Source organism: Serinus canaria, chromosome 11 (genome assembly GCF_022539315.1).
Source record: "Serinus canaria isolate serCan28SL12 chromosome 11, serCan2020, whole genome shotgun sequence".
In the NCBI taxonomy this organism is placed as follows: Eukaryota; Metazoa; Chordata; class Aves; order Passeriformes; family Fringillidae; genus Serinus; species Serinus canaria.
In genome coordinates, this window is record NC_066325.1 from 19,928,968 (window position 1) to 19,952,125 (window position 23,158).

Consider the following 23,158-nt stretch of genomic DNA (forward strand, 5'->3'; position numbering starts at 1 on the left):
AGGACAGGAGAATCACAGGCAGACGTTCAGGGCTGCTGCTACTCAAAATGTTTAGTGAGGGGCTCCAGAATGAGGGATTGCAACAGTGTGTGTCTGCAGGTAACTACGCTTTATATTTCATGTGTAAGTCGAATATATACACACACTTCCATTCCTTTCTCCTCAAGAAATCCTCTGAGAGGAGTGAATTGTCATCATCATCTCTCATGACTCATAATATATTCAGAATTGACTACAAAAGCTCCTTTCCAAACCCCTAGTTCTTGGGTTATTGAGAGCTTGTCTCTTTGGGCTGATTCTTGGGTATTTTTTTTGTTTAGGAAATTTATTTTTGACTCTCCAATGTGGTGAAGGTTCTGTGAAGCCTTTTGCTTTAGAGGTGTGCTTACATCCAAGACTCCCACAGGATAATTTTTTTCTCAGGGAGCACATGATTTTTTTGCAGTAATCCACAAGCAGCACAATTCTAATCTTTGTGAATAATTCCAACAATATGATAAAGAGGGAGGGAAGGAAAAGACAGCATTAGAATTGAAGCACATTCCCAAAGATCACAAGACCATTAAGAGCAAATCTTTAATTTCATGCTTCATTGATAAAGACCAAGTTACTTGAAATGTGTCTAAAATACAACACCCAGCCTCTATCCTGAAAACCCTGGTGAGCACACCTAAGGCTGCAGGTGTGCAGGAGGCTGGAGTTAACTTGGGAGCTGTAAATAGGTGAGGATGGAGCAAGCTCTTGGGAGGGAACCTTAGGAGGTCTCCTGGGTAAGACACAAGGAAGAAGAGAGATCAAACCCACAGGATGAAAACAGCACAGGGAAGACATGGAGCTGTTGGAGCAAGCCCTGAGGAGGTCATTGATCCAAGGGCTGGAGCCCCTTGGCTCTGGAGCCAGGCTGGGACAGCTGGGGGTGCTCCCCTGGAGAGGAGAAGGCTCCAGGGAGAGCTCAGAGCCCCTACCAGGGCCTGAAGGGGCTCCAGGAGAGCTGGAGAGGGACTGGGACAAGGCATGGAGGGACAGCACACAGAGAATGGCTCCCACTGCCAGAGATCAGGGTTAGATGGGATATTGGGAAGGAGTTCTTGCCTGTGAGGGTGGGCAGGCCCTGGCACAGGTGCCCAGAGCAGCTGTGGCTGCCCCTGGATCCCTGGCAGTGCCCAAGGCCAGGCTGGATGGGGCATGGAGCAGCCTGGGACAGCAGAAGGTGTCCCTGCCATGCCAGGGGGTGGGGCTGGATGGGCTTTAAGGTCCCTTCCCACCCAAATCCAGTCTGTGATTCCAAGACTCCATAGGGTGTTGTTAGGGTGATGGTGCTAAATCAGGCTTTTTTCCCTTAGGAAGTCAGTTGCACAGTTGGAATTCTGAAAACAGGTTTGTCTCAGATTCTCACATGATGTGCTGCCCTCAGCCCTTCGTTCTGGATGAGAACAGTTTCTCTGGAAGTTCATGAATTATTTCTTTGTTTGAACAAGTTTGTGTCCTTTGTTTCAGTCTTCAGAATGTGCATCTTAATGTTTGTTTGTTTTCTGAAATAACTTTTGTCCATGCTGTTATTTCCAAGCACTTACTGTGACTTTTCCCAAAGGTTCTGGAAGGGTTGGGTTATAGTTCATATCTTTTAGGCAAAAACATTATTTCTTTTCTTGTGTAGGACACGGGTGACATTTTGATCAAGTTCTTTTTGTTCCACAGAATCTGTCTATGACCTTCTCCCAAAGGAGCTGCAGTTACCACCTTCCAGAGAAACATCCATAGCATCCATGAGCCAAACAAGCGGTGGTGAGGCCGGTTCGCCGCCTCCAGCTGTAGTTGCTGCTGGTAAGGACTCTCCTTTATTCTGGTGTTTTCTTAAGGTTTGTGATGTTCTGGCCAACATGAACAGTGCTGGCAAAGTTCTGAGTGTAAAAAAGAGCTTGTGGAGAAGTAACAGAGTTCATTCTAGGAGAATGTAGGTGGTGTAGTTCAGCTGGTGATCAAAAGCGTCAGGTGTTTTATGTTGAGGTTGCTGTGTTTCATATCTGCATCTCCATAAGCAATAAATTAGCTGTTCCTCTGTTCTGTTATACCACACAGACAATTAACTCCTAGAATGCACTCTGTCTTCCAAGGGAATAAATCCCTGTTTGGAACTAAGGCGGAATGCTGATTGACTGAAAGCCAGGATTCTAGTTAGGATAAAAATGGAATGGGAGATGACATTTTGGGCCATGAAGCTTTTACCAAAATGTGAGGAGGAAGAAAAGGTCATGTTTTTCATTGGGGCCTGAGGAAGTGTAGTATTTAAACTCCTTTCACACACATCTCTAGCGTGGCGTGGTAAAAGGTCCTCAAATACATGAGGTTATAATGTATATCAGCTGGACTCTAAATGACCAGTGTAGTTATTTTTCTAATTGACAACATATAAAAAAGAGGCATGACCTTTTAATCTGCATCCTTTTCTTATTCCCAGCCATGTTCTAGACTTTAAAGACTATCACTGATCTTCATTAAATATAAAAAAAATAAGGATCTAAGGGCAAAGCTCTGATTTGGGAGATTAGCCTCAGTGCTGACTTTCATCTGGGATTCTTGTCAGTAACTTGTATATATTAGTACACATCTGTGCAATGGGGAAAAAAGATAATTTTGCCCATTATAGATGTGTCTCCCTTTACTGGACAAGGTGGTTTTTTTTTTCATAATTTGATCCCTGTATTTTTTACAAGGTCATGTTCCACTTTCCTAATTGGCGTTAAATTTTTGCTTGAGAAAAAGATGGCTATAGGGTGAGGATTCAGGTAGCTGCATTATTCCTGTTTCTCTCTCTCCAAATTCATATGCATTAAATGTTTGTGTGAGAACGTTTCCCAGATTTGCATGGTCCTGGAATCCTGATCAGAACCTGAAGGGGTTGTAGGTTTGTCAGAGAAACTTTACAGCACTGCTCACCATTCATGTTTTGCCAGACCTCTCCTGAGAACCTGTGGATTTAACTGTGCACAGTGGAACTTGGTCATTGAAAGAATTTGATGCTTTTATTATATCAAAAGGATTTCATGTTTTTATATCACTTACTAAAAAAATAATTTGGCATCTGTTTCTAAAGTCAAGGTGCTTAATGATGGGTTTGGTTCATAGACAGCAGCAACCAAATCTTGTAGAAACTTGTATCCTCAAAACAACTGAACAAAAACAGCCCACAAACCCTGTTACACTCTAAATCCACAGACAGGCCTGAACTGCTAATTAATTCTGTACCTAACAGAAAAGACTTAAACTTGAATGGAACTAAAAGTCTGTTGCCTCCAGGTATTTGGCATCTGCCAGCAGCCAGTCCAGATCCTTTAAAAAACCTGACATGCATTTATTAGGTGTGTTCGGGTTAAACTGCAGCACAAGTTTCTGGAATTAAAAACTTAAAAAAAATTAATATTGAGGCTTCTTGTTAAAACTGAAAGAAGACCTGATCATTCACCTGTCAACACTCTTCAATGTCAGAGACCACAGAGGGTCACAAAGACTGAGCTGATACCAAGTTGAGAGCTGGGATTGTTCAGTGTGGAGAAGGGTCCAGGGTGACCTTAGAGCTCTTCCAGTGCCCAAAGGGGCTCCAGGAGACCTGGAGAGGGACTGGGGACAAGGGCCTGGAGTGACAGTTGTTTAAAATTTTGTTTAAACTGCCCCACCCAACAAGACAAAACCCCAGAGGAGCAAAGACCTAAGTTGTTCCCATTGCTGGTTTGAACGTGGCACGTTCTGTGTTCTTTCTGTAGCTGTACCCCCTTGCTGGAGAAGAGGGTGGTTTACTATTTTCTTCAGTTGTTGTGGGATTTCTGCAGCATCTTTGAGGAGCTGCCACCACACTTTCAGTCTGTTACCCTGCCTTGAGTAGTAACGAGAGGTCTGGCTGGGGTTTCTTTACAGGAAAATTATCCTGGGCTTTGTGCTAACCAGGTGCTTGTACAGGGAACCAAACATACATTTTACACTTACATTTCAAAAGATTGAGATTGACTATCATTTGCATACATCAAATGTCTAATAGCAGACTGTAGGCAGATTTTTTTGGGGGAGCTGATGTTGTACAGGAGCAGGTTAAGGAGGAAGGACTGGCAACCTCTTGTTCTGTATCTGAATTTTTTTCTTGTTTTGTGTAAGTCTTTTTTTTTTTTTTTTTTTTTTTTTTTTGTCTGGTCTTACGTGCCTTAAAACCTCCTTTTTTAGAAATGAGAGGGAAATGTTAGTTCAGTCTGCACAAGGCTGTATGTAATCTCATTTACTCTTGTTTTTAAAAGGAAGGGCTGATTTGAACAGCTAGCCACACCATGTAGAATTCCCCTACAGATCTGATTACTCTGGATAATGAGAGGATTCCGTGACAGGGATTGATCCAAAGTGTTCAGAGCTTTTTCCTACTCCTCTAGTAGCTCACACAGCTTGTTCTCTGCTTCCTGAAAAGCAAAGTAAGGCAATATCTGGCTGAAATTCAGCTCTCTCAAGGGTTTTTTGTCACCTTGCTGTGGGGTTTTGTCCCATATAAATCATTTTGTAGGCTGGAAATGCTGCAGTTAACTCCTGGTTTTTTTTGGAGGAGAAGGATAGGCTGGTTTTAGCAGTGATGACCTCGCAGTGACAGACTTCTAGTTCTTCTTCCATTTGGAAATTTATGATTTATAGAACAGTTGTAAGAATATGAAAATGGAATGTTGCTGATTGGATTTTCATTAATTTGTTAATAAATGTATATCTCCTATTCATTAATCCAGACATAAGAGGCATTACCCACTCTGAATATCAGACAAGTGTGATTTCATAGAACTCTGGGATTTTGAGCTGCTATCTCAAGCTTCTAATTCTGTAGTTCTTCTGGGAAACAGAAGGGAGGGAAGAGATCTGTTTTTACCCCTGGAAACCGTTCTCTGTGCTTGCTACTTGAATTCCAGTGTCTTTGTTCAAGGGACAGGAAAAGGAGGATTTTGCCTGGTGCAGCACCATAAACACATTAAATATGAATCATCTCCAGACTCTGGAAATGCATGAGGGTGTCATGCTGAGAAATGTCATTGTGTGCTCTGCCTGGAGATTTTACATGAAATAAATGTGCCTGAAGATTTCCCGGTGCTCCTGCACAGTGTTTGTGAGCTCCAGTTGTGAGGAGAGATGCTCGAGTCTCTCCTCAGTTGGTTCTAAAAGCCTGAACAATTTTTTGGTGTTGATCAAGACACCTTGAACCTTAAAATGCTTAAAATTCACTCTGCCAATTTAAGTCCTTTCTCAAAGGTGTCTTTCCAGCTTGTGGTAGCACGTGGTTCTTGTCTTTGGGGGTTGATCAGGAGTATTTTTAACTATATCCTTTAAATGAGTGTTGCTTTTTCATCTTTTATCTCCAGTGCCAGGAATGCTCGACCCTTCTGAACCCCAGTGAACTGTTACAGAAACTCACTTCCCTTCTCACCATCCCTTGTTCTTCCTGCAGAAAAACTTGGAATGAGATGCTTCATCTTGTTGATGATCTCTCAAGCTGCTTTCCATTTCCCACAGAGGCAAATAGATATATATTTCCATATTTTTTGTATTGCTGTCTGGTTTCCAGTTCTTAGTCTCCAGTGGAATTCTCCAGAGTGGTGTTCTTGCTGCAGCAGAGGGGAACAGGTTTTTTGCTACTGAAGTGTATTTACTGATCTCTTCCTTTGCATTCTCCATACTGGGATACACTAAATCTGTGAGGTAGTGAAGTCTGCTGGCTCCCACGTGCCTGTGATTACATCCTAGGAAAATAGTAGGTAAATGATGAAACTTTATCTTTTAGTGATTAATTTTATGCTTTTTTTAATACTTATTTTTAATTAAAGGGACAATGTACTTGCCCAAACAGATGTAATCGGCTTTTTTTGATTGGAGTTGTAACTGAAATGTTGCCTTAAGCATCTTTGGTCATTTTAATTATGGAAATAAGTCTTTGATTTGGAATTCCTGCTTTAGAGGCATGGATAAAGATACCTGCACTGCCTGTAGGGTAGAGATTGGTGCTAAGGGGTCATGTTTTCTGCTGCCAAAATAAGTCTTTTTCATCCTTCTCCAACGGAAGATTCTGACGAAGCCTCAAAATGGAGATGGGTTTGTTTTGGTTTAGTTTTCCCTGAGTGGCTTCTCAGGCTTCTTCATTTTTATTTTTACTGAAAATATTTTGTTCAGTTATCATCCTTCCTGGTGTCATTAGTCAGTTTTTCCTGTTGATACAGAAATAATTACCAGACATTTCAAAGGGGATCTCAGTGCTGTCCCCAGTTCTCTTATCCTGGGCTTACGATTGTAAACAAATGAGCAGAAAAAAAGATTCTTCTTTGTAGTTGGTCCCCGATGCCTATAAAAACTTCCATTTCTTTGTAGGCTTTTCCCTTCCTCTTCCCACCGCCCTCCCAGCTGGAAGTGCCTTCCTGTCATTTCCAGGAGGATGTCTTCCGGGGATTTCTGTCTGCAGCCTGCCTGCTGCAGTCACCACTCAAGTACTTCTTTCTTACACCACGAGCTTCAGGCAGACCCTAAGGCTCCTTCAAATCTCACCCTCCTGCTGCTGTACATGGCTTTAAGTGTTTCTCCTGAAAGTTCATGGCCCAAGGAGCCGTGGTGGAGCCCAGTCTGGAGAGGCCAGGTCGTGATGAGGGTCAGCTTAGCTTGGTTCCTTCATCATTCCACAGGGTCTTCTGGGGAGACAACATTGCTGGGAAATGCCAGAAATAAGGATTTTCCTTACTGTTTCCATTTTAAGCAATCATTTTAGGTGTGTTCTCTCTAAATTGAGTTAGAATATTCCAGTTGTATGGAGTCATGCATGTGTTGAGGGCCTTCCCGCTTCATGAGCTTCCTTAGAATTCCACATTTGTATTGGTGTTCATGTCTAGTTAATATCTTTTTCCTGAATTGTATGCTTTCAGTCTTCATGAATTTCACATCTAGTTCACATCTTTTTTCTAAATTTATTTTCAGTCTTCATGGATTTCATGATTTCATACAGTCAGTACACCCAATTTTCTAGAACTGCTTGATCAAACAGAAACTGTTTCATCATTCCGTGAGGTTTTTTCTTACAGCAATTTCTTGCATTAAATGGCTGCTATTATTAGATCAGAAAGACTTGGGAACTGCTTTGTGTCAGGAGAATTCCCTGTTCCATAAGGAAAAATGGAAAACCAAGGCCATGAGGGGCAAGAACAATCTTATTGTGCCACTGCTTGGGCACCTCCTTCTGTAGCAGCATCGTGAAGGCCAAGAGCAGCTCTTGACTTCTTAGGAAAAGCCCACCCCTACATCTAAAAGATAAAATAGTCTCCTTTCTTGAACTGAGGTGTTCTTGGCCAAATCCACTGATCCAGACATCTCCTGCAGGGAGCTGGGGAGGTGCTGAGGGGTGGCAGGCAGGGCTTGGGAGAGCAGCTGTGGGTCCCAGAGTTCTGCTTGCTTGGAATCAGCCTTTACACTGAGTGGGAAGGATCTGAGATCCATGGAATTGGTGTGTGTGAGCCACTAACAAAAGTCCTCCTTAGGTACCTAAACTTGAGTGTTAATTGAATAATTGGAGTCATAACAAAACCGTTGATTGATGTATTTACCCAAAGTATAATAATACACTGCTTGGGTCAGCATGGGAATGTGAAGGGGAATTTACACTGTTGGGCTTAATGTAAATTAAATTAACCTACCTATCTTGAATCTGAGTGTGTTTAATAACTGGTGAATTGGATTGCTTTATGATATTTGCTGGGATGCTAGTTTTTTTCTCTATTAATACACTTAACTTGCATTCTAGCTTCGCCATTCAGAGACAGGCATCGAGTGGTGGGTTGTGTGACAGTGTCTGTCAATAGTGAAGACAAATAGTGCCAGAGACACTTAACCCATCCAATCTCACCCAGGGTATAGGTCGGTCTTGTTTTCAGACTTCTTCATAAGTCTCTTTTCTTTCTTTCTTTTTTTTTTTTAATTTTTTAAATTTTTTTTTGTTTATTTCTGAATAGTGGATTGATACTGATTTGAAACTAAACTTTTTGGAAAAGTTTTTGACATGACATCAGTAATACAAGAAGAAGAAAAGTAGAACCCCAAGTTTGGCATGTGAGGTGTTGAAAGCAGGTTTGCAGCCACTTTGTAAGTTCTGGGTTTTACCTTTGAAACCTTTGACAACACGAAGGTTGATGGTGGAAATTCTGCAGTATCCTTCTGGGTCTGTCCTGAAATTGTTCTTCTGTGTCCAGGGGTTCAAATAAACCAATTAACATTAAAAAATCTTACAAAGGACATGACATGTTAGATAAATCAACTCATTTAATCAAAGTTATACTTCACATATTAAGCTTATGCACCTCTTAATCCTCACCCTGTGGGTGAGTTTTCATTTTTGACACTTGTTTTCTGAAGAGAACATAAAGGATACCCTGGAATGCAGGGGAGGTTCTGAGAAAAAAATTAGCTCTTTAATGGCTTTTTGCTTGTCCTGGCTGTCCATGCACAGGTGGCTGGAAAACTTGTGAAACCAAAAATCTCTTCAGTTTATTTGTCTTTATAATCTTAAGATTTCCAGTCTGGGAAATGACTTGCTTTTGCAATTAAAATGCAAAGTCATCAGGACACTGTTTCTGTTTGAGGACTTGGTAATCCTTGTTGTATTTAAGGGTATTTGAAAAGAGTGAACAAGGATTTCAGGACTGGCTGCACAGAGGTGTTACCTAAAAAGGCTCCCTTAATGCCAAGTAGTGATTTTTTTTTCTCTCTCCTGCCTTTCCAAATTTGTTTTTTAGAGGTTGAATACCTTGTTTGATTTCACAGGAGAATAGGATATAGAAAATATGTCATTGCCTTGGTTGCTAATGCAGGAGATAATAAATTTTCTTTGGTTTTTTCGTACTGAAAAGAAAAAGCCTGCCCTGGTTTGCTCACGGGGACACTCTTTGCTGTGTGCTCCCTTACCTTCAGTCCTTGTGTTGGACTGATTGATACAATTCTGCCTCTTTTAGGGGAGAAAAACTTGTAGCACAGGCAGCAAAATCTGAATTACTTCTTCCAGCTCCCTTTGATGTTACTGTGATGGCAGTGAAGAGCTTCAGGAGGTTTAGTTTCAACAGTGATCACAGTCACTCTAATGTGGAATATTCTTTTCTCTGTTTTTTATTTAAAAAAGGAGAAAGAAACCCCACCTTGTGATGCTGATGCACATTTCATTTCTATTCCTGAGGCTGCACACTTGCCATGATAAGCTCTTGGCTTCTGTTCAGTGTCATCGCTCTGAAAGCAAGTTTGATTTTGAGACTGTGTTAAATGAAATATATTCAGTCTTCTATTTCACAATGTACCTACTCACTTAAAAATACATATATGTATTTGTCATTACACACACTGTTAAACTGCAAACCATGAGCCACCTGTGCCTGTGCCCATTAATCTGTGTCTAAAGGAAGTGAAATAAAAGGAGTGCTCAAAGCTGGGGAAGGTGTGTGTATGCTCTCACCTTGTAAACCAACACAAGTTAAGTTAAAATTACTGAATTACTTATTTTCCAAAATGCAGCATCTTCATCCAAGAAATCTCTTTTGGGTGTCGGATACAAATGTCACTGGCTTTGGAAAAAAATGATGGACCCAAATGGGAGCCATGTAGAGCACTGTTTATTCATTGCAGTAACGTGGTGAATTCTTATTTGATTGACCCAGTTTATTTATTAGTTCAAAGGAAGATGAGTTGGCTCAAGGCCTGCATACTCCAAGCAAACAGAGATTTCACTATTCCTTAGTGTTTTCATAACTTAAAATGTTACTGAAGCAATTACTAATTTTTCTAATTTATGCCTCCAAAAGTTTTTTAATCTGTGTATTTGACTGTTCCAATGCTGCCAGTTTATTCAATTTGCTGTAATATTTATCATACTTTATTTTAAGGATAGTAATGGCATTAATTTATTATATAAGGCTGAAGAGAGGTTTTCTTGCCATTACTGTTCAATTTGGGTTTATTTCCAAAATGTAATCTTGCCATTACACAGGGGCATCTCTGGTAAATGGAAGAGAGTGTAACCAATTTATAATGGACACAGTTTATTATAAAAACCCACATACACGTATTTATACATAGAAGTGCTTTTTAACTTCTAGGAAAAGAAAGGAGGAGAAATTGTTTTGGAGAGCAATAATGATGATCATGCAGTAATGATAATATTTCACAATGCTGCACCCTAAAACAACACTACCATCACCAGCTCTTTTAGCTTTGTGCTGAAAAGCATTTGGTTCAGTGATATATTTATTTTTTTCCCTAGGAAAGTGAGGGAAAAGTGCAGGTTTTGCATTCCTGGCCAGGAGATGCACTGAAGCCCCAGCTGAGCCCAGTGCTTGGTGTACGTGGCCCACGCAGAGCTGAGCCTGGAGTGTCCAAGGTTTTCTTACACTCCCAGGACTGATGTGATTGTGTAAATCTGATATTAATCTGTTGGAGGAGGAGTCCTGCAGTCGAAGCCCTGCTGCCTGTTCCATGTGTGTAAAGATTCCATGTCTGAGTCCCTGTCCCACAGAGCCGACTGCCCGCGCTGCCTCGCGCTCTTCCCTGAATTCATTTCTGGCCTTTCCCGGGGCAAGTCCTGGCATCCAGCCCCCAGCCCTGCAGCTCCTGTGCTCCAGGGGTCCCTGGGCACGCTTCTGCTTCTCTCTGGAGGTATCAATGATGGTTGGAAACCAATCCTCTTTACCAAAACAAACATCTCAAATAGCAACGGGCTGTCTCAACTCAAAGTGGCTGCAAATCAGCTCCTAAATATTGTCACTGAAATGAATATCTAGATTTGATAGCTCTTGCCAATCCTATAAATGTTTTTGAAAGAAGCATTGAATTAATGCATGATATAGAAAGGAGAAATTTGCCTTTAAATTGGAATGCAAAGTGACTGAATTCTCCAATTTCAGCCACGGTATTTGCCAAAGAACAAGCTGGAAAATGGAACTGGTATCATTCAGCTGCTCCTGGTTCACTGGGAGGCTCAAGGAAGGCAGAGTAGTTTATTGATAAACTAATGACCTCTGAATTGGACAGTCTGAAGTGGTGTAAGTTTGCTTTTACATTCATTTAGCACAGGAAAGCTGTAGGAAGCAGTAATGGTTGAAAAACTCTTTATTATCGGTCATTGATACTCCCAGTAATTCCTAGTATAGGCAAGTTGGCTGAGTTTTACTGTTAATTAAATGTATGTATCATGGCTGAATGTGCTTCATTCTGATACTTTTAAATAACTAAAACTGTATAGACTGGTCCAGCAGTCTCTAAATCTTTTAAGTAGACTTGAGAGACTACTGTAATATTTTGGATTTTAAAAAAATCCCAAGCAGCAAAAAGGAAAACATCATGTTCCTCTTAGTAATAGAGATTACCTGTATGACAGCAGTAAGTAGCTGAACAAACATATTGTATTATTATATATATATTTAATGCACAATTTGTTTCCAAAATTAGTTATTTCAGTGCTTCTGGTTTATCAGGTGTGGGTGGCAGTGCAGAAATACAGAAAACAGGGTCTCCCCACAGAAAGCTAAAATCTGACTATAAAATTCAGCTATTCCTCAGTGAGCTACAGCTGATTGAAATAAATACATATGTTTGAGTGGCCTGCTTCCTCTGGGATATTTAACTTACGTATTCCATTGACTTGTCCATTAACATTCTTCAGTGGTGTTCTCCAGAAATCTTCAGGGGTTTGGTGTAATAGTTTTAATGTTTCTAAACCAAATTGAGCTCTGGGACCTCTGCAGAAGTTGTAGTTACAGCGTTGGAAATCTCCTGTTTAATGTGAATTTTTCAGAGGTCTGTCCCAAGACATCTCTGTGGAAGGGACCAATAAAGTCTGAGAGAAATTGGTCCCAGTGACTGAAGAAGTCAAATTACAGAAATTCCCAGTCCTTGGACCAGTGTGTCTCCAACACAGATATTTCATCCCTGTTTTGAACCTTCAAAATCAACAGCTCGCTCATAGTGACTGATACCAGTTCCATTTTGCCTACCAACTCAGTTGATTTTATATTTTATTTCTCATTTATGATGGAATAATCAGCGGCTCTTTTTCTCATTTATTTTCTCATATTTTTATTCCAGGATTTGCCTCTGAAGCAGGGAGTGTCTGCATTAAAAATGACCTGTAGTTCTCTGCTTCATAGGTTAGAAACTTATTTTAATATTTTGTGGCTAAGCACAGTCCCATCTTTTTCAAAAAAAAAAAAAAAAAAAAATTCCAACAATAAATTGTTTAATTGGCATTGAATGTGGATTATAAGCACTTTGCTTTGGGGCTATTTTAGACGAAATGGCTTCTACACCAATAATTAGTCCAGCTGAGGCAATGAAAGCTCTGTTTACTCGCAGCCATTTGTATGAATTAACGTTAAGTCGTAAAAAAAAATCTGATTACAGTGGATCGTGCTAAGACTCGTTTGGACATTTCCAAAGCATTGGCCAGGCTGTATTGCTTTAAGCACTTCCATTCCAAAACTGAACCAAATTCCAAACATTTCTTGGGGGAAAGCAATCGGTTCCTAAATCACCTTGATCTCACTGGGACTGCTATAGCCAGCGCACGCCCCACCACGGGTCCTGTATTTACTTGTGAATTGTACACCGCAGATGCTTCTTCAGCTCCCTCCTCTTCCTCCATGGGCGGTGCTTGCAGCTCCTTTACCACCTCTTCCAGCCCTACCATTTACTCTACCTCAGTCACCGACAGCAAGGCTATGCAAGTGGAGAGCTGCTCCGCGGCCGTGGGGGTAAGTACCCGAGGGGTAAGTGAGCAGCAGATAACCAGTAACACAGCCCAGCAGCAGCCGGCCACGCCGAAGCGCCACACTGTCCTGTACATCTCGCCACCACCCGAGGACTTGCTGGACAACAGCCGGATGTCCTGCCAGGATGAGGGCTGTGGATTGGAGTCAGAACAGAGCTGCAGTATGTGGATGGAGGATTCACCCTCCAACTTCAGTAACATGAGTACCAGTTCCTACAATGATAACACTGAGGTGCCACGTAAATCGCGCAAGCGCAACCCAAAGCAGAGGCCAGGGATCAAACGCCGAGATTGCGAAGAGTCCAACATGGATATCTTTGATGCCGACAGTGCCAAAGCGCCTCACTATGTCCTTTCTCAGCTCAGCACGGACAGCAAAAGCAACTCAAAAGCAGGAAATGGGTTGGTATCTGCTTTTTTTTTTTCCCCCTTTTTTTAAAGAAAAAACATTCTATCTCCGTATGTAAACCCAAACTAATAAAAGTGCCCCCGTGCCCTGGCAGATGTTCTGCTTAGGTTCTCACATAAACCCCTCCATTCTCTGCTGTCCCTGTCACGTCCTAGCCCAGGATAAGTTCTTCCTGCCCCCAGAAATTATGGCTGCCCCTGGATCCCTGGAAGTGTCCAAGGCCAGGTTGGATAGTAGGGCTTGGAGCAACCTGGGATAGTGGAAGTTGTTCCTGCCCATGGCAGAGGTGGAACTGGATCTCTTGAAGGTCCCTTTCAACTCAAACCTCTCCATGATTCTGTAATAAGTTCTCATTAGACTTTATTTAGAAGATAAAGCTAAACTTTCCTGCAGCAATTAAATGCGGTGCTGATGAGCTCATCTGTTCTTTAAGTGAAATTCCCTAAAGGCCACACAATTCCATTTATAAAATGGCAATGAAAATGTATTTAAAAAGAAAGGCAGAGTGGATTTGGTACACCCTGAATGGTTTTTTGCAGGACTTTATGTGAGGATTTCAGTCTGTACACTTTACCTGCTGCTCTATTTGTCATATAGAGATGGGGATGGGAGTAGAAGCTAATGGCTAATGTCTCATTAAGATTTCTCATAATTTAAATTATCACTTGCTTTATTTTTTTATGAAATGTTAAGACAATGTGGTGAACCAGTTTTTGGTTTTTCCATGTGAATTCACTTCTGTATTTGATTTTTTCAGAAATAAATCTCTAATGCTGTTTCTCTCTGTGCTTCTGGGTCGTGTGCGTGTGTCTGCGTGGGCACGCCTGGGTGGTGGTCCCTCATCTCCCACTTCACACTCTTCACTAAATGCATTCCAGTAGCTGCTCAAAGAGGACAATTCCATCAGTTTGCAAGAGTGTGTTGATACATTTCTTTTTTTTTAATTTTATTTTTTAACTTGTTGCTTCTTTAGTACCTTTAAAGTGGTCAAATGGATAGATTTGGCTCTTATATTTTGGGCTTTTTTTGGGGGCAGGAGTGCATTTTGGTTTCACTTTTATGTCTGTGCTTGCAGTACGTTCTGACGTTCATCACAGCAACGGTGAATATTAAAATTTGACTGATGGCAAAGATGATGAACTTCTCATATCCCAAAGGGAAAGAGCCTGGAGTCTGTATTCCCAGGGTCAGTGCAGTTCCATACTTAAAATTTCACTGTGAAACGCAGTTCTGAGAACATGTCCTGAGTGTGCTGCTGCTTCCTGGGCACGGTGGCCTCTGGCCTTGGGGTTTTCACCAGCCAAAATCAGTGGTCCTAAAGTAAAATATTAGTACCTGGTAGGCCCCAGGCAGCTTGGAATGAGGAAGGTGCCTCCCCCAGCTCCCAGGGACCAGGCTTGTCCTTACAGAAAGAAAAGCTTGATGGAAGGACAAGAGCTGTGCCACTGTAAGTGTGATCTCAGGGAGGTTTTGTAAACTCTGAAAGAATATGTGAGATCTTGGTCTGAAAACAGAACAAGATTGCCCCAAAAACACTGGGCTGACCAGTGGGCTCTGTGAGTGCAGAGGGGAAGAAGGTGGAATACTTTTCCTTATGTGTCTCAGACCAAATTGAGCTGCAGGAAAACTCCCAGGTAACAGAACTGTCCTTGGAAATAAACCTCTGGGAAAAGAAGTGGCCAATATCTTAGAAAACTTAATTTTGCTGTTGGAATATGGAGACTTGGCCTTACAAATCTGGGTCACCGTAGTGACTGAAGTTTTTAAAGCTTCCCAGCCTGGTGGAGCTCAGCCAAGGGAGTTCATTTACTTTTGGCTTAAAGAAAAGAGCAAGGAAAACTGCTGTGCTCCGTGGTGAATGAAAATGGCATTTGCCCCTAAAGAGACAGTTGTTGTTAAAAGCCAGGAAGGGAAAGAATATATTCCTGTGGAAACTTGGAATTTGTGAAAGCCTTTTTAGAAGGGGATGAATTGGTGGTGATTCAGGGCAGAGACTCAGGTTTCTGTGGTCTCACTTTCACTTTCAGGTCTGCCCTGAGAACAGGACCAGGCCAAACTCCTTAGGAGATCTGTCTGAGTAGATTCATAGGATTTGCCACTTACATTTATTCCTTTTAAGAAACAGAAGTGCTAGATTAGAGAATATGTTGTCTGGTAACTATCAGATTAATACATGTGTGCATATGAAATGTACAAGTGTGAATACTTGCTGTATGAATAAACTGAATTTAAATTAATTCATTAGTTGAAAGGATGTTTTAAGTGCTTCATCCTGTATGCTGAGGAGAAAGACCACTGAGAAGTTCTGGTGAAGGGTTAAAATTGCCTCCAGCTTTGGCTAGTTGATTGAAAATAATGATTAAGTTTCTAGAGAAAAGACCAAAATAATTGTGAGGAGCATCTCTCTGCGTTAATATGATAATGATAAAATATTAATATGCTGACAGTTAAGGTAGTTGGGATTTCAGGGTATAGTTCTGAAGAGGTCAGTGTGTTAATGTCACTGCTGAAACGTGGCACTGGGAGTGGTAAAGGTAAATTTCATTTTGATGGCCAGCTCTCCAATATTTCCCTTCAAAATTCACCTATATCCCAGTCTCCCCAGTGACTACACTGAGCAGAGTAATCAGGACTGCTTGGCAGGAAGACAGTTTTATTGTAAGATGGTATTTATATATTATTTTGCAGGGTTTTATGCTAGTTTTTACCTATTTCCTGCCTCTGCTGGGTGTTGGTTGAGGATGAGTATTGAAGGCAGCCAGGGCTGTGGCTGGGCTGTCCACAGTGAAGTGCTTGACCTTCATGGACAGAAAATGGGAATGGAAGTCATCCAAAGCACCAACCCTGTCTGTTTTAACCATTTTTTATGTGTAGTGAAAGGTTTTGGAAGGCTTAATTAAAATAAGAGTGTGACAAATAGGATGTGTTGCATTAGGCAAAGAGTGACCCTCTTTTAAATTAAAGAGGGTCAAAGGAGGAAGCTTTTTACAAAGAGGGTGGGCAGGCCCTGGCACAGGTGCCCAGAGCAGCTGGGGCTGCCCCTGGATCCCTGGCAGTGCCCAAGGCCAGGCTGGACAGGGCTGGGAGCAGCCTGGGACAGTGGGAGGCGTCCCTGCCCTGGCAGGGGTGGCACTGGATGATCTCTAAAGGTCTCTCCCAACCCACACTGTGCACAGCAGGAGCTCTAGGAAAGGGCTGCATCGTGTTTGTCATCTGGTAGGTGAGAAGAGCTGGGTCCCCCCAGCTCCAGGTCAGTGAGAGCCTCCTGCAGTGGCAAAGCTCCCAGGGAACATTTTGAACAAAAAAGTTTTTACCCTTTTTGAGAAGGAAAAAAATCCTGGATAAATTACTTCAATAACTTGCACGTTGAAATGGATTTGTTTTTTAAGCAATCCACACTTGTTATTTAAAACTGCTTTCTTCCCAGGCATTAGCTGTTAGAAACCATGTTTTGCTAGGAAAAAAGAATATGACATTTGCATGAATCATGGAGCCCTTTTCCTGCCTGCATTGTGTACTGTGGCACATTCACATTTCCTAGTGGGAAAGGAGTTTCATGGTCTTCAGGTTCGTTACCAAATCCTGGTCTGAGTAGGATCAAGGGTTATTTCCCATTGTGCTCTGAAGGGAACACAGAATGGCTCATGTGCTGCTAGACTTGGGAGGGCTCCTTCATCCTGGTTTTAATTATGGAACTGAGAACAAGCCACTACATCTTAAGGAACGCACCTGGAAAGAAAGGCCTTGTGCATACACTGATTTAACATTGGTGCAATTATGCCAGAGCTTTTACAATAACTAATTGGGTTTTAGCATGAATTGGTCACTCTGTTTAGACAGCTGGAGTTTGCATGGATATACAAGTTGAGGTGGAGACAGGCATGAGGCTATTTTCCTGTTTAAAGAAGTGTCATTTAACCTTAAATCCATCCAGTGTGTGTGTACATGTGTGTTTGTCACAGCAGCAAAACAGCTTGTTCAGGCTGTGTCATAGACTCTGAAAAAGCAGGTTATGAGCCGCCTTCTGTTCGTTAACATCGTTTAGTGCTAATTGCTTTTCCCTTCCTTTACGTTTGCTCTCTGAAAAGCAGTTCCCATGTGCTCTGGATGGAGGAGGCAGGGAAGCACCATTCCTCTTCCTCCTGCAGGTCTCCTCTGGCAGAAAGAGAATTCCAAAGTTTGCTCCCAACTACAAATCCTCCACCAGTTAATGCGCACTCTTTGCCTTTGTAGCTTTTCTGTGATTTGGAGTGTTTTTACCGGGGAGCTGCTTCTCACATCTTCTTGATGGTATGTTTTGACTTCTCAGAGCATCAGAGAACCAGAAGGGAGCTGGAGGGAAGAAGACCCCAATGTTGTGTGGTCAGTACCCGACTAAGAGTGAGGGGAAGGAGCTGAAGATCATGGTGCAGCCGGAGAGCCAGCACAGGGCTCGGTACCTGACCGAGGGCAGCCGCGGCTCCGTCAAGGACCGGACGCAGCAGGGCTTTCCCACCGTGAAGGTAGGCTGGGGCACGGGCACTGCCTGCCCAGGCCAGCTCCAGGGCACTGGGCCTGCAGTCTCTGCAGTGCTGAGGGAGCAGACTTGGCAGCCTCTGGGCTGGAGGGGCTGCACAGGGTCTCTCTTGCAGGTCACGAGTCTTACTGGCATCGCAGAGTTACAGGAGGAGGGAAGCTGCAGGTCAAGGCAGGGATTTAAAATCTGGGATGCACGTCCTGTTAGGCTGCAGTTCCGTGGACTGTGTGAATGCAGAGACAGTCCATGCCTGCAAAAGTGAGATAGTGAAATGCTCTAGCTGTTTGATGGCTGGTGACAGTGAGCCATCGTTGTGCAGTGGTAGTAAAGACATAAAACCAGTTTTCATTAGAAAAAAATAAATTGTAAAGGGGATGTTTTGGTTTTGTTGTATTTTTTTTTTTGATTGCTTGGGTTTTTTTGCTCTTGTTGTTAATTCAGCGGTATCTGAGTTGCTGTGTACAGTGTCTTTCAAGTGAGTCAGAGATATCACTGAGGTGTGTTTTACAGTCTGTACTGCTCAGTGTGTTTAGCATGGTACAGGTGGAGGTAGATGTGGATTAGAACTGGAGAATGGGGTCAAGGAACGAGGCAGCATTTATGTGCACACTTGGTAGTTGCAGCCTGTTTACTCTATGGGCTTTGATGCTTAAAATTCAGGTGCTGAAGGCCTCTTGCTCTGAGGAGAAGCACAAGAAGGTTACAAGGAGATCTTTGACGTTTCTGCTCAGGAAGGAAGACTGAGGCCTGTCCTCCAGGGATTGCACATGAATGCGCAGAGTGGGAATTTCCAGGTCTTGTTTCTTCCCTGTGTAGCCTGGGGAAAGCAGTTGGAGAACTTGAGGGCTTGGGAAGGTTTCCTAATGGAAATGGTAGAGAGGCTTACCAGGAGCAAGGCTGGGCTTGACTTAGGCAAACAGAAGAACTGGTGTCAAATATCCTCCCCCAAGTGATTGTGAGAGTCACCAGGCCAGCAGCACACTGGCACCATGGCAAATGGCATACTGGGCATACTGGGAGGAGTGTGGCCAGCAGGTTGAGCGAGTACACAGATAGGTTTGTTATCATATACATAAGGAGGGTGAAAGACATTTTATTTCATGTTTTTTCTTAGTTATGTCACTTTGAGAAAGCAGCAAAGCAGTGCTCAACGCAAACTAACTTACCAGCTCCACAAGGAGATGTTTGTTTGTGACGCAGCCCTTAAAATTTGTGCTGACTGCTGCTGACAGAGTACAGAAGTAGGCTTATCTTCAAAGTCCTGTTCAGCAGTGTTAGGAACACCAGCAGCCCTTCACTCAGTCCTCCTGAGTAATGCAGAACTCCAGTAAAGTTTCATAAGAAAAGAATCCATTCATATCGGCCTGTTGCTATGGGGATTTAGTGCTCATTTATGTGGATTTTCTTAATGGGCCTTTGTTCATCTGAATTTCCTTTTAACTCCTTTCCCAATTACCCTCTAGCACCCATCAGTGAAAATTCTCTTTGGAAGAGTCTCATGTTACTGAATTCCTGGAAGTTCCAGTTTGCTTTACCAGGAGGCAGAGGAGTTCATACCCTGCTGATAAAACTCTGCCAGGGCTGGACAGACAAATGAGTCAGTGAATCTTCAGGAAATCTGAGCTAGTGGGAAAAAAATATGGTACAGACAAGGGATTTTTTTGTTTAGTTGGTGGGGTTTTAAAGTGGGGAAGAGCAGTGTAAAGATGTTGGTGCTCAGCAGAGATCTGGCGCTTGGGAGCGGCTCCGGCGCGTGGCCCTGACGCAGGCTGAGGAGGAGAAGCAGCTTCAGTGGCCATTTAAATAGAACTCTGATCTTGATGACTTAGAACTCGAGTCTGCAGTCAGTATGCAGCATTAAATTATACAACCAAGCCTTAATCGAGGCACTGGCTGTTGAGCCCTTTGTTGGGAGCTATGCCTGTGGGTCCCATGTGGATGCCTGTGCTGGGCCACCTCCTGAGATCTTGGGGCTTTGCTCATCTCTGACAATCACATTTGCTATTTGCTCCTCTTGGACACGAGCACACAATGATCTTACCAGTATTTGCTGGTTTGTTTATTTTTTCCTTTATTCAAACTTGCTACAAACTTCATAGCTACATTTTTTAAGTGTGTCAGGGAATAATCCCCCAAGAGATTCTGCAGAGGATTCTGTTCTCATTTGCATCTCCTCACTACTGAACCTGGAGCTTCTTTCTGCAGGGGCTGCCTGGGCTTCCAGGCCTGGGACAAAAGACAACACTGTCACCCAGGAATCCTTGAGCAACAAATGTGTCTCAGTGGAAACACTAAAATACTCATTTTATCTCCTAGAATGCTCTGGCAAGGAATTTCCATCTCTGGCCTGTGAATTTGGCAACAATCTAATGTTTTTTTCACTTGGAGTATTTTTCTTAACTATTTCCTAAAAAGTAGAATTTCCTTTGTAATGCATTGTCCAAGTTTACTTCAGGACTTCTTTTACCTCAGAGTATTTTTAGTCTGTGGCACGAGTGGGATCCCACTAATTAAAAAAAATTAAGAGGACACAAACCATTTAATGTCAGGGTGTTGATGTTACAGAAATGAATGTATTTTTTGCTGACATGTTCTGGGATAACGATGGCTTGCACGTGGGGTTGTAGGGGGATGTTAAAATGTCTGACCTGCTCTTATTTATGAAGCATTTCAGTGAATCCTGACATTGTTACTTTTTAAATAGGAGATGTCAGGTTACCATTTTTAATTTTTATTTTGATGTCTGAAGGAAAGCTGGGCTTATGCAGTTGGATGATTGGACCATTCAATCACCCATTTCTCCCTCTGTTTCCATTTCATCCCATTCCGACTCCTTCAGGGGTTTTGCAACTATTGGACAATTCTAATCTGGTTTCACGAGGATTTCAAAATGTGTCTGGCATGAAGGTGGGGTCTGGAATGCCAGTGGCTGTGCACATATTGAGCAGCAAAACCTCTTCACCTCTGGAATCAGCCCCAGGAAATGTTCTCTTTCTTGGCTGGCTGGTGGATGTAGGGGATGTAGGGGTGGAAGGGGGAATAGTCACAGCTGGGGTGAGAATGGGAGGTCGTAAGAGAGGCGAGGGTCACAGTTGGGATAATTCTGTCTGAAGGTAGACAGGATTGAGGCCGGTTTAGAAGCCAGCTATTAGTAAGAACAATTAAAGCAGTCATTCCTGTGCTCATTGCCCACCTGTCTTGTTACAGCTGGAAGGCCACAACGAGCCCGTGGTGCTGCAGGTGTTCGTGGGCAACGACTCCGGGCGCGTGAAGCCGCACGGGTTCTACCAGGCCTGCAGGGTCACGGGCAGGAACACCACGCCCTGCAAGGAGGTGGACATCGAGGGCACCACTGTCATCGAGGTGGGGCTGGACCCAAGCAACAACATGACCCTGGCGTGAGTAGCTCTTCCAGGAATATTTTGCTTTATTAGCTTGGGTTTGGGAACCGATCTCCTTTTCTGCTGGATGGGTCAATAGTTCAAGTCTGAACGTCTCAGCGCTCTCCTCCCTCTGCTCCTCGGCTCTTGCTTGTAATTCAGTGTACTCACAGGAGATAGCAGGTGGTCCCCGTGCTTTTGGGACACAGAACCCAAAATCCCTGGTAAATTGCAGTATTCTTCTTTTTAACACATCAGACTGTGTTAGCTTCTGCTGTTCTTGGGTTTTTTGGCTGTTTTTTGCTTTAAATCATTTTGCATGGAGCCTGTCTGAAAGCCACCACTGCATCACTCACCTGGCCCTGTACATCTCCCCTAGGACCACTCTTAAGGGAGGACTTATCTGTCACTTCCAAGCCCCACTGAACATAAATAATATGACTACAGTAAGTTTTCTTCTACTCCTGCTTTCTTTAAGTGAATGCAGAATATTTTGAAGCAATAATCCTGCAAACACAGATCTCGCCCTGGGGATGGAAGAATGAAGAGCTGTGATTCTAAATTGAATGCTTACCAGAATTACATTGCACTTTCTGTTTTATTCATGCTTTCATATGCTTTTCTGCCTTGATTCATCATCCAAATTAGGCAGGGTTGAATGAAAACTTGAAAAAGGTCATAGATTTCATGTAAATAAAAAGAAATCTAATAACATTTCCATAATTACCTCAAGGCTTTTGACTTTGGCTTATGAAACTACTTGAGAGGCTGTTAAAGCTGCTGAACTTACTAAACTACGAAATTCTGCTGTGTTTTGTGTTGTTAGGGTTGATTGTGTGGGAATCCTGAAGCTGAGGAATGCTGATGTGGAAGCCAGGATAGGGATTGCGGGCTCCAAGAAGAAAAGCACCCGCGCTCGGCTCGTCTTTCGCGTCAACATCACGCGCAAGGACGGCTCCACCCTGACCCTGCAGACACCTTCTTCCCCAATTCTCTGCAGTGAGTGTCAGACCAAGGAGCTGAGAGTAGGGGGGTCTGGCTTTTAGTGTGATCTCGGCATGGAAAGGGTGGTCAGGCCCTGGCTGGGGCTGCCCAGGGAGGTCTGGACTCCCCAGCCCTGGGGGTGCCCAAGGAAGGAACGGATGTGGCACTCAGTGCTCTGGACTGGGATCAGGCACAGCTTGGACTGGATGGTCTCCAACATAAATGATGCTGTGATTCTGTGAAAATACCTTGGGAAGTAGAAAACCAGCCCTGTGTTAATCTGTGATAATTTCAGATTTGCTGTAGCTGAAATCAAGTGGATTGTTATTTATTTGTGGTGGGGTAATAGTTAAAATTATTGTTCAGTATTGAAAAATAGTTATACAATTCCTGATCTTCAGTTCAATGAATTTTTGCCTCCTAAAATTTCGCTGTTTTTGTTGTGATTGCTTTGAGAAACGACAGTTAGTACTTTGAGTCTCTTCTGTATTGTCACATTCATGGCTCAGCTTTCAGTGCTAGACAGGGCTTGCAGTAAGTCAGCAAGCCTGGCTCTCCCAGCTGTGGTCCTTGCATGGGCCAGAGGCTGAATCTGTTCTGGTTCAGTGCAAGAACAAAACTTTTTATAGCTCTTTATTAAACTGCTCTGTTTAGCACAAGCACAGATGGCTGCCTTGGCTGGGGAGGTTCCACTGACCAACAGGGAAAAGGGGATTGTGGAATCATGGAATGGTTTGGGTTGGAAGGGACCTTAAAGCTCATCTTGTTCCACCTCTTATCTTGATGAATGAAATTGAGAGCTTTGTCTGTGCATGGAAAGAGTAGAGAAGCTCCTGGGCACTTGTATTGTGTTCTTCCCGTGGTATAAAAAGGATTTTTTGGGGTTATTTTTTACAAGTACAGTCATCTTTGCATCTCCATTCCAGTCAGTAGACTGTGGTGGTATTTCACAGTAATGGAGTATCTGATACTAATTTTCAGATTTAAGAGAAAAACATTTTCTATAAAATCTCAAAACCATTCCTGTATCTCTTATGTTTGTAACTTTCTAGTTAAAGATAAAATTATTTAAC

At 42.7% G+C, this 23,158-nt stretch overlaps 1 protein-coding gene across 6 annotated transcripts in view; it reads left to right on the plus strand.

The window, feature by feature from the left end:
* Positions 1–23,158, plus strand: part of NFAT5 (nuclear factor of activated T cells 5) — a 55,006-nt gene that overhangs the window by 16,040 nt on the left and 15,808 nt on the right. For 3 of the 6 annotated variants that reach the window (XM_030227427.2, XM_030227428.2, XM_030227429.2), the window contains exons 2-6: positions 1,699–1,824; positions 12,640–13,198; positions 17,515–17,707; positions 20,929–21,119; positions 21,928–22,100. In XM_030227427.2, the coding sequence (XP_030083287.1) occupies positions 1,699–1,824; positions 12,640–13,198; positions 17,515–17,707; positions 20,929–21,119; positions 21,928–22,100 (1,242 nt within the window). Of the gene's footprint in view, positions 1–1,698; positions 1,825–8,464; positions 12,177–12,639; positions 14,392–17,514; positions 17,708–20,928; positions 21,120–21,927; positions 22,101–23,158 lie in introns of those variants that run through there. The other 3 variants (XM_018914742.3, XM_050979048.1, XM_018914743.3) reach the window with 3 other exon arrangements.